Source organism: Alexandromys fortis, unplaced genomic scaffold (genome assembly GCF_014885135.2).
Source record: "Alexandromys fortis isolate MF-2015 unplaced genomic scaffold, M_Fortis_MF-2015_v1.1 scaffold_179, whole genome shotgun sequence".
Taxonomy (NCBI): Eukaryota; Metazoa; Chordata; class Mammalia; order Rodentia; family Cricetidae; genus Alexandromys; species Alexandromys fortis.
Window position 1 is genome coordinate 1,769,823 of NW_026068062.1, and position 12,054 is coordinate 1,781,876.

At 37.0% G+C, this 12,054-nt stretch overlaps 1 protein-coding gene across 1 annotated transcript; it reads left to right on the plus strand.

The window, feature by feature from the left end:
• The first annotated feature begins 5,569 nt into the window (after nucleotides 1-5,569).
• On the plus strand, nucleotides 5,570-6,042 carry LOC126487507 (NADH dehydrogenase [ubiquinone] 1 beta subcomplex subunit 11, mitochondrial-like). The gene has a single exon (XM_050120305.1). The coding sequence runs from the start codon at nucleotides 5,570-5,572 to the stop codon at nucleotides 6,023-6,025; it is 456 nt and encodes a 151-aa protein (XP_049976262.1). The 3' UTR covers nucleotides 6,026-6,042.
• The last annotated feature ends 6,012 nt before the right edge of the window (nucleotides 6,043-12,054 follow it).

The window sequence follows — 12,054 nt, forward strand, 5'->3', positions numbered from 1 at the left end:
AGAAACAGAGAGAGAGAGAAACAGAGAGACAGAGAGAGACAGAGAGAGAGAGAAACAGAGAGAGAGAGAGACATAGAGAGAGACAGAGAGAGCTGGGAAATTAAAAAAAACACAGAGAAAGCAGAAATACACTTGCGAGTACATTGGAGAGATGTTTGCCTTGAATGTGAGTGAATTTGTAATAAAAACGTAGCACTGAGGAAATAAATATAATTACTGATATTTATTTACAAATAAGTTTCCAGTGCCGAATAAGAATTTTAACAAAACTTATGACGATTCTGTGCTTAGGATCACTTATTACTCCTGCAGAGGACTGGTCTTTCAGGCTAAGCACCTATCTTGTGTCTCACATCGTCCATAATTCCAAGGTTAAGGAATATGACGCCCTGTTCCCAACTTCACACATGGGCCTTCTGGAAGAACACCCACAGACATATAATAAAATAAATAAATCTTTAAAAAGCAGATAATAATATAAAGATGCAGCTGTTAGCAAAGGAGGATTTTTCTTAAACAGGACCAAGAACAGGTACAAAACTGCTAGCAACATCACCTTTGGTGAAATAGTAAATTTAACCAAATCTTCCTCTAGAGTCTGGATCAAGTTATTGAGTCCACTTGACATTTGAATATCATGGGGAGATATATAACAAAAAAAAAAGAAGAAGAAGAAAGGAAAAGAAGGAATGGAAGGAAGAAAGGAAGAAAGAGGATGAAGTAGAATACAAAAGCAGTTCCTTCCTACTGATAGATTATTTCAACGCCTGTGTAGAATTTTATGGGAAGTCTACAAAACTCTACCAGAATAATAAACTGTTTAGTTACCAGACTAGCTCTGCTGTTTAAATTTGGGATTCCTCCTGAGTACAGGGGTCTTAGCTTTCTTTAGAGCACTTACTTGAGAAAGCTTTCTCTGAATCTTTGAAATGTAAATCTTTGCCCAGCACCTTTTAAGGTTTACAGCAAAGACTGTCTGCTAAGAGCTCTAGGCCTCCTCTTTGAAATGGAATCAACAAAAAAGAAAGGGGTCTACTTTCTGTTCCTGCAGAGATGGGTGTCAAGCAGTGGGAAGTGGAATTAGGAAACAAAAGAGGCACAAGCTCTTCCCTATTCTGAAGGCCTCTTGCTCTATCATGTTTAACGCTACCCAGGGTTAAAACTTTCCTGCCTTGTGTTTCAGCATAGATAAATTCTGTCAAGTCTTCATGGCCATTAAATCAGTGAATCCAGTTCTCCTTTGACATTAGAGGCACAGAATACAGAATCTCTACACAAAATGAATGTTGTATTCTAGCTGTTTTTATTTTGAGAACTGTTGTTTGAGACAAAATTTTTCTCGTAGACCAGGCTGGCATTACAATTCTCTGACCTTCTGCCTGGGCTTCCTTATATGAATTGTGAGTATAACTATAAGATTCACCTCAGTATGCTGTATTTGCATATATTAAATGGAAATTATTAAAAATTATTGGAAGTGGAAATATAATAACAACATTCATAGAATTATTTTTTTCCTGGGATAGATTTTTATAAAATATTCATCATAATGGGACACTGATAGCTGTACCTCACAGTTAAAAGCAATTTAAAAAATTGAGAAATAGTATATTTATACTTCAAATATTTAATATTTCTAAGATGACATTTCCCCCCCATGACCATTAAGCTCTTGTAAGCATTTGTAGATCATTTCATGCTTTGTGTTTGGTTTTGGTTACTATGCCCTACAATAAGCTTGATGGAGGCCAATGGCATTTCCCTAAATAGAGTGTGGAAAAGATCATGATAGATTGTGAAGAAGCTAGACGGAAGTAGAACTCTAACCCAGCGTTCCTTGTGTTACTGAGATTACTTAGTCAAGCTAGGCAATAGTAGGATTTAAACTTGGCTTTATTGTTAGCAGAGACAGAGGAGAAATTTTAAATTCTTGTCTATAATAGTGACAGTACAGACTTCTGCCAAATACCCAAGTTCAAATCTTAAAAAAAATGACAGTAAAGGAAAACAAAGAAAAGAGAAAACTCAGAAAAGAATACATAAATAATATGTAAGTAAATGCAGGAAGAAAAACAGCAATGGATACACCATTCAGATGTCTGACAGTAATGTATGTATTTGCTTGATAATATTTCAATATGAGTTCCTTGCATCTAGAGTACTGGAGTTTTCTGCTCTTCCTAAACGTGAACGGTAAAGCACAGCCCATTTACGATAAACATCCCATTGTTCAATATGTACAGACTCTCCCTGTAGTTTTTTTTATTCTCTGTAATTGTCATTACTCTGTAGACTGATCAAACTGTTAACATGGGTTATCTCTTTGTGGCACTCCTGTTTTCTGGTCAAAGAGGATTACGTGTTGCTCCAGCTGCTGTGGTCGCACAGCCAATTGCTCACTGACTTCCTGGCTAAACCTCCTAACCCCATGCTACCTACTGCGCATCTCTGGCAACAACTTCTAAAAATCAATCGGAAAAAAAAATCTTGGTACTTCTTCAAGTATTGCGGTGGACTGAGATTAAGTCTTGTCACTGTGGATTCAATTATTAATTGATCAATTGCTACTCTGTAAAATAACTGATGGTTTAGGATTTTCTCTGCCTCTGAGGAAATTAAATGCAAATCTGTGTCAGTCATCTGTTAACAAAGATTCCTTCAAGAAAACAGCCAGAATACCAATAGGAAGCCCTGCAGCTGTTTGAGTCAACTGCAACTCAACCCCTTTTTATTTTATTTTCTTAGTAGCCCAATATGTGTAGTCTTTTGATTTTCTCTGAGTTTTCTTTCTTAAAATTAAATATCTATTCAAAATTAATATATCAAATAAGTTAACACAAACACAAATCAGAGTACTGTCTTATTCTTTTTCACGCAGTTTGCTCTTGGACATAGGCTTTTAGAAACATAATGCCAATATAAATGCCAAAATCTCAACTGCCTTATAACTTCAAATTTAGAAGCAAGTCTCTCAAGCAGGCAAGGTCATTCCATAAAATTTTCAAATAAAAATAAAATTATTTTTCCTCCCCTTTAAAGTGTGGCATGGAAAATTCATTGTTTTTTTATTTTGGCAACAAATCTTGTAAAGCAAAAGCTCTAATGTTTTATGTAAATTAGTAAATATTATAAGCATGCATATTTTGATTATATATCACAACTCGAAATTGTTCTTTTTTTTGTGCCCATTGTTCTTTTCAATACTGCTAAAGCAAAAGGAAAAGAAAAAGTTCCAAATTATTAGCTAATGCAATTACTTATTCATCTTTCAAAACAAAATACAAGAGTTTCATAAAAAGTACCAACCTTCAAATCTGAGATATTAATAAGTTAACAGTCTATGGAAAAAATAAATACTCTTTCATTGCAATAAATTTAATGTGTTGCAGAACAAGTTTGAAAATTTGATGGAACATAGACAGCTTCTTCAACAGGAATAGAGAAACTGGACACACACATAAAGAAGAATGAAATTAGACCCATGTTTCTCATCCTGAAGAAAGATTAGCATAAATGGATCAGTGACCTTAATGTATGGTCTTAAACATTGAAATTGCTTGGGAAAAATGTAGGAAAAAACCTCAAGATAAGCCAAGACCATCTATCTGAAATGAAAATCAGTGACACGATAAATAATATAAATGCTTAAAATAACAGAAAGAATTATTTAAAATTAAAAATAGTGCAGTAAAAGAAACAGTATACAGGAAAATAAATAATCCGTCCCAATTTATATCAAAAAGGTAGCTGATACCCTAATTATATTGTAAAACTGAAAAAGAAACTTAAATAACTTCCAAAACCACAAATATTTCAGTAAATAACTAGACTAATGAATGAAATAGAAATGTAAAAATAAATGCAAATGAATGAGCAATAGATATTTGAAACAAATATGGTATGCATGATTGACGTGGGATTCCTCTCTGTATGCTGTGAATATGTTTTTATTACCAATTCATTTGTTAATAAATAAGTTTCTTTGACCGATGGCAGGGCAGAATATAGCAAGGCAGGAAATCCAAGGAGAGACAGAGGAGGAATGTAGAAACAGTCATGGAGACAACATGTAGCTGCCAAAGAAGAATGATGCCAGAACCTTACTGATAAGCCACAGTGTCATGGAAATACATAGATTAATAGCAATGTTTTAATTTAAGATGTAAGAACTAGCTAGAAATACTAGGAATATGCCTTAGCCATAAGCCAAACAGCATAATTAACATAGCTTCTTTATGTTTACTTGGGACTGAGTAGCTGCTGGACAAGGAAGAACAGAAATCTCCATCTTCACATGGTAGTATCCACCTGTGATTTAATTACTTGAGAATCGAGGACGGAAAAATTAGGAATTCAAGGCTCCGTTTTATACTAGCTAGCAAGTTTGAGGACAACTTGCCGTGCATAAGCACTTTCTCAAATAAACAAATGAACAAACAAAAAAGCAAAATGATATTCAACATCTTTCACAATCAGAGAACTTCAACTTAAAACTACTTTGAAATTCTATTGCAGGGCATACTGACTGTTATTATCAGAAAAACCTAAGGTAGTAAAGAGGTATTGGAAGTTGTACCAATAGTCAATGCTGATAAGAGTCAATTGGTAGAGAAGCTATGGAAAACATAACTAGTCTTTTGTTTTTTCCTCCAGCTGTACTGTTCCTGGGTAAATAGCTGAAGACTCAATGCCTTCCCATACAGATGATTGCACATTCACGCTTATTGCTGCACTATTCATAATACTTAATACATAGTTCAAGGTCAGATATGAACCAATAGATGAATGGCTAAAGTTTAACTGAATGGAACTGGAAATCATTATGTTCATATTCAAATGGAACAGGAAATGATTATGTTAATAAAGCAAAACAAAATTTGAAAGGCAAATACTGTCTCTCATACATTGCTCTACTGACATTTTTTTTTGTTCACTTGACACAGACTAGAGTTGTCTGAGAAGAGGATCCTCAATTGAGAAAAAGGCTCCATTAGTCTGTAGGCTAGTCTGTGGAGCATTTTCTTGATTCAATAATCAATGCAGGAAGAAGGCCCCCTCAGTGTGTATGCAGCCATTGTGGACAGATAGTCCTTGGTTGTATAAGAAAGGCAGCTGAGCAATCCCGGAGGAGCAAGTCAATAAGCAGCAGTCATCGTGGGTCTCCACTTTATTTCTTAACTTGAGGTACCTACTTCACTTCCTTCCTTCATGACCTTTCATGATGGACTACAACTGTGAGACAAAATACAACTTTTCTCCCCAAATTGCTTCTAGTCGTGGTCTTTATCATAGCAACCAGAATATATACAAAGCCTAGTTTTAAATGTGTGTATGTATGTGTGCCTGTGTAAGTTTATGTGTATATACAATTGTGTACAAAGCAGAAAGAGGATGCAGGAAAGAAAAGAAGAGGTCTTAATGGAGGAGGGGAACAGATAGAATAATTCAGTATAGGAATCTATTGTATGAAGTTAGAAGCACAGTCTATTTGGAGAAGGAAATAAAGCAGCAAGAAAAGGAGATCAGAGTGCCCCCCCCCCCATTCCCCGACTCAGCCTCACAAGCTGTCATGGCAGACAGGCTGTTAAGTTTATACGCTCGCCGCCTTTTGGCAGTAGCAGCTATACGAGAGCTCCCGGCTGCCCGCGTTTGCTGGGAATCCTCCAGGGCTGTAATCTCCCCGTCTGCTGTGGAGAGAAAGCAGTCACGAGAACCGACCACACTCTGGCAGGAGGACCCAGAACCCGAGGACGAAAACCTCTACGCGAAGAACCCAGACTTTCACGGCTATGACCAGGACCCTGTGGTGGACGTCTTGAACATGCGAGCTGTCTTCTTCTTTGGTTTTCCCATCGTCTTGGTCTTTGGTACCACTTTTGTGGCATATCTGCCTGACTACAGGATGCAAGAGTGGGCCCGCCGGGAAGCTGAGAGACTTGTAAAATACCGAGAAACCAACGGCCTCCCCATCATGGAATCCAACTGTTTTGATCCCAGCAAGATCCAGTTACCAGAAGAAGATTGATGAATTACTGAGTAGGCTTAAAAAGCGCTACTTCGTCTTCCCTGCCTGTTATTCTTCTGGTTCCTCAGAGTACCTCATTAAAGGGATTGAAAGAAAAAAAAAAAGAAAAGGAGATCAGGATTGGGGAGAAAAATGAGATCAAGTAATAGAACAAAGCATATTTACATACATACTGAATTTTTAAAACAAAGAATGAAGTTACATCTTTGCCAAACTTCTTTCTGTTTTCCTAGAGCCTTTCATGTAGACAACTTGTAGCTTCTGCACTTCTGCATTCCTTTAAAATGTCTCTTCCCAGTCCCTTCTAACAACCTAGGATCTATTTCTGTGCAACGTAATATTCAGGGAAAGTAGCCGTGGTTGAAAATGTTGACCACACATATGCCCTTGGGTATCCTCCTCAAATTACACAACTACATCTTTAGAATGAGTTCTGGTCTCTCTTTTCTGCTGCAACATCCTTGGCATCCCTGTCTACATTGCCCACTGTAGTTTTGGCTTTGTAAGGAGAAACTATGGGGCATGAGAACTATGTAGTATGAAACAACTCACTAGGTTTGGTGTTCCAGAAAGGCAGTTCTTTTGTGTTTGCTTCATTGTTGATATGGTTTCAGTGTATGTCGTGGGCTAAGCTGGAAGAGGCTTGGTTCAGCATCCTGACAAATCCCCAGATTCTATTCCACATTCTACCAAGATGACTTTTATACCTCCACAGCTGAGGTAGATGACATGACAATGACCACAGCAGGAGAACCATGGATTCAGATGACGATGATGACGATGACGATGATGTGATTTCCTCTGCATGATTCTTTTTCCTATCATTTGCATCCATAGGAAAAACTGCATTTCTAGAAGTAACTAGGCAACATGTGATATTTGTCACTTATTTTTGTCCAAGCTTTGTCACATGCCCCTTGACCCAGATAGACTTCTGTCCCAAGAAATAAACTTTCTGTGAATAGTTTAGAGGATGCGCTACACATTGATCTACACGACGAACAATGATGGTCCTCCTGCTGCTCATCCTCCTCGCTCCTCTTTTTCAGGGAAAGGAGAAAAAAAAGCAAATACTGGGAACACTAATCCCACACATCTTGAACTAGCAAGTACTAGTTTCACTCTGGAATCGTGATGACTCTTAGGGACAGTACTTCATTCAAGAAATTCCTGATTCAAGCAAGAGATGTTCAGTCTAGTCTTGGTAATACCATATTTGTGATTAACGCACAAATCTCCACTGACAGTTAACTAAAGAAAGTAAGCAACAGAATTCAGTGATTCTGAAACAATCATCATTTCCTTTGTCTTGAGGACCATTTGCCTTTTTTCTTCTCCAATATCTTACATTTCCTAAGTTGCTTAGGTTTTAATATCTTGTGAGTCTTTATACTCATCAAACTTAATGAATTATAAAACTCGATTGTATCCTTTTCTCTGTGTCACTTTAATTAAATCAATGTCTCCCTAGGCGATGTAAAGTCACTGCTCACACTTAAAAGGATTGACAGGTCACTTCTGGAACTTCAGTCAGGGCTCAAAACAAAAACAAACAAGTTTACTTTTTCTGTGTCTTCCTGAGTTGATGGATGTGTGTCTACTGGGAATCCTGCTGCTTCCTGAGGGGAATGAGTATGTGAGGTTTAGGGGAGTACCAGAGGGTGTGACTCTGGGTACCACAGCGGTCTGATTGTAAGCAACAGGAACAGACCAATGTCCTTGCCTCCTCATCTTTAATTGAAAGAGAATGACAAATCCCACTGGCATCATCATTGTCACTTTTGCTAAATGTCTTTGACTACTCCTCTAAGAGGAAATAAATGCATCTGAGACCTTGTGTTCGTGGTTTCTCTGCATATTTTGTTTTTGTTTCTTTGTGTTTTTTTTCTTTTTCACTTACACAGTGGAAAGAAAAAAGAAATAATGGTGTTTGGGGGAATATGGAATGGACTTATGATTAGAATCTAAGTTATCCCAGACTTGGGACTGGAACGGTGGCTCAACTATTAAGATCATTTACTACTTTACCAGAAGTTCCTGGTTCAATTCCTGGCATACCCATGGCCACCCAAAACCAACTGTAACTCCAGTGTCAGTGGAGCTGACACTCTCTTCTTTCCTTCATTCATGTGGTACATAGATGTATATGTAGGTAAAACACACATAAACATACGTGCAGTAATAATAAATTAAATTAAAATTTATAAGACTCAGAAAAGCAAAAGCCTCAGTGTTACAATCAAATCTTAGGCTTAATTGTGTTTGCATATGTGTATGTGTGAATGTATGTTCATAAATGTATGTGTGTCTGTGTACATGCATGTGTGCATGCATGTGTGTGGGTGCATATATGTGCCTATGTGCACAAGTATGCTGGTGCACATACGTGGTAAAAGAAAATGGACTGTATTTTCTACTTTTATGTTGTGGTATAACATTATAACCAGAAGCAACTTAAGGAAGATATTTATTTTTCTTTACAGCTCCAGATAACTGGAGTCCACTATGGTGAGGATGAGGACCACATGGATGGATAAGGCAGTCATTTAATTAGCACACCAGCAAGCAGAGGCAGTCACCTGGAAGTAGGGTGATGCTACAAACACTTACTCTGTGCCCACAGTGATCCCCTAGCAAGACTCTTACGTGGGATTCCCCTCTGTATGCTGTGAATCCTATTGGTTAACAGACAAACTGTCTTGGGCGTGTGCAGGGCAGAATAGAGGTGGGTGGGAAAATTAAACTGAATTCTAGGAAAAAGAAGGCAGAGTGAGTGAGATGCCATGCAGCCCCACTGGAGACAGAAACTTAAATGGAACTTTATCTGGTAAGCCACAGCCACAAGGCAATACACAGATTAATGGAGACGGGCTACTTAAAGATGTAAGACCTAGCCAATAAGAAGCTAGAGCTAATAGGCCAAGCAGTGACTTAATTAATACAGTTTCTGTGTGATTATTTCGGGGCTGATCAGCCAGGAACATATAAAGCAGCCTCTTACTACAAGACCCCTATTGTAAAAGCTCTATAACCTCCCTATTCTGCACCACCAACTGGTTACCATGTAGTTAAATGCAGACACCTGTGAGGGCATTTTCTATTCAATCCACCACACAAACTGCAAGACAGGAAATAGGGAAGATTTTGAATGGAAGGGGAAAAAGGTAGAATATATATGGCAGAAACTGGAAAATTGGGAAGAAAAATGGAATCAGACAGAGAGGAATAGGGGCCTAAGAGAAGCCAGGAGGAAGAAGGTAACATGACGAAAATCTCTTTATGAAATTCATTGCTTTATATACCAATACTTTAAAAAGTGAAGAAAGAATTAATTGACTCTGTTCTATCAAATCTTACTTTCCGATTTCAGGATTTTTTGATTCTTTGGATACAATGGCAGTACAGTTTTGTGACAATCAGAGATGCAGTTTTTGTTGTTTAACACTCTAGTGTTTAACAATTAAAACAGTTTGATATGTTGCCCAGAACATTTTTTTATAGCTGAAAATCCAATCCAAGTGAGAGCTGCCGCAAACAAATATTTATTCATACAAAATATATAAATCCTCTTTAAGAAAAACTAGAGTTGAAAGTTCAATGGATAAAATGACTTTTACTTTTAAAAATGTTACAGTGTATGAGAGTATAGGGAGTTTAATTTCTTAGAACAGGGTGTATCTCAGCTCTATAAATTATGGGAGAAGCTTGAAAGAGGTTGGCCTGTCTTTCTTGTCATAGTTAATCTGGCATTCTTTCTCAAGCCCTACACTAAATGGATTCAATAATGAAGTTGCATTTGAAGTGAAGAGGGTGTGGTGTTTGAATCAGAATGTCCCCCATAGGCTCATAGATGTTAGTGTTTTGTCATTAGGGGGCAATGCCAATAGACAAAGATGAGAAGTTTTAGCCTTTTGGAGTAGGTGTAGACTTGTTAGAAGACCTGTGTCACTAAGGGTGGGCTTTGGGATTTTTTTTAGATGTTCTGTTAATGTAGCAAGAAATGTAACTAATACATGGGTTCTCTATGATGTTTAAATAGTCTGTAATAATTTGCAGAACACAAACCTTTTATGAAACATTTTGTGTATTATATCATCATGAAGTAGTTGCGATGAATCTTAGAAGTACAGAAAAATGAAATTAATCTAAGCCTCATAAGCAGGCCAATTACTAAGAAATGCATATTTACTTTTTTTTCCCCATGTACAAGAAATTCAGACCCAGAAACATTAATCTCTTCTTTCTGAGGAACCGGAACATTGTTGAACTGATGCCTGTGCATGCCTGTATAGTCTAGCTAGTGAGGCATTGCCGTCATTTTAAAAGACCTGGTTCTCCTCATGTCTGGGATAATTTGCCATATGACATTTGAAGTATAAATTGTAATTTAAATGTTGTCATTTCAACCTAAACAAGTTGTCAAGTATAACTCAATTCTCAACCATCTATACTGACCTCTAGAGCATCATGTTCATAATTAATAATCTCCTGAGATATATTTAGGTTTTACTATGGGTCTCAACTCAGTAAAGTTATAATTGTCACCTACCATAATTTCCTATAGCAAGCATCAGAGCATGATATCCATTTTTCTACTTCCTGTAAGAAAAAATGAAAACATAACCTTAATATCATTTATCAGATACTGTCCCATTTCATATGTCTATGTTTAGAGCCCAAAGAATTTCATCAACATGATACACATCATAGAAATCATATAACTAGGAACATTATTAGTGAGTATACCATAATAATAAGCAAACATTAGAACATGTTTAAAATATTTAGCACCCATATAGAAACAGACTTTTTCAATATGTTATTTATTTTTTTATTTCACATAATGAATTTAAATAATATCTTTAAAAATATTGTATAGTTTTATATTATAATTATTTTAATCGGCACATGTTTACCAAAAATCTAGCTAATATATGAAAAATTGAAGCCAGGCTCTGGTGGTGCATGTCTTTAATCCTAACACTCAGGAGGCAGAGGCAGGCAGATCTCTGTAATGTGAGGCCAGCCTGGTCTACAGAGCAATTCTAACCTTGGGCTGAGCTGGAAACTATGAGGCCAAGTCAGAATTACAGGAAGGATAGAAGTCAAGTTAATGGGTTATTAATATTCCACCTCTTCAAATACAAGTGTACAAAACAAAATAAAAGAGCTGATTATTACCTGGATTCAAGTTTAATATCCCCTATATGGTGATATAAAGTAGTCTCTAGTGAATCAAAAATCTCCTGCACCCATTTCACAACATCCTGCTCAAGAGGGTCTTTCAGCAGCTCAAGGGGGTCTTTCAGCATTTCCATGAAGCCTTCAGTGGCTGATGAACTGATCGACAACTTCATCCCAGAAGCTGCAGCGGTGCATGGAACTTGCTTTCCTTCAGCTTCCTCTGATTGCTGCTGATATTTTGCTCACAGGAATCTGGTCTTTCATCTTATTGTGAGACTGCGTGAGAGAACAAGGGTGGTTACCATGGATATAAGAACTCACGCATGAGTGCATACTTTTTTTTTTAAATCCACTGATCTGTCTTTATTTTCCATATGTCAATTTGAATTCATAGAAAAAAATTGTGTTTCCCAATGTTCTACAGCATCTAGGTGTCCACCCTTCAATTTGGAGGGAAAAATATATATTCTTTAGCCACTAAGGATACTGTATACAACACTCTGGTAATGCCTTCATGATAGAGGTGCACACATCACATCCTTATGAGTTTCTAGGGACCTGTTTTTGAAATGAGAGATTTCAAAGACAAGTATCTTTGTGGATGAAGACAATTTTAAGCGTCATTTTTTAATTCCATAAATATGTGGGGTTGGTGGCATGCTTAGACCAGATTAGTACTACCAACTGACTTCAGCACTTTCTGTACAATTTTGTCATTCCTTATATTTCTTTGCCCATTTATTTTTTCTGAGCCTTGCTGTTGGAGAAGGGAGAGAGCCACTTGTTGATTCCTGGCTGCCCAGCTAGCTTAGACCCAAAATAACCATACAGAAACTGTATTAATT

Excerpts from the sequence above, each read along its gene's own strand:
- LOC126487507 (XM_050120305.1), top strand. The coding sequence starts at position 5,570 with ATGGCAGACAGGCTGTTAAGTTTATACGCTCGCCGCCTTTTGGCAGTA.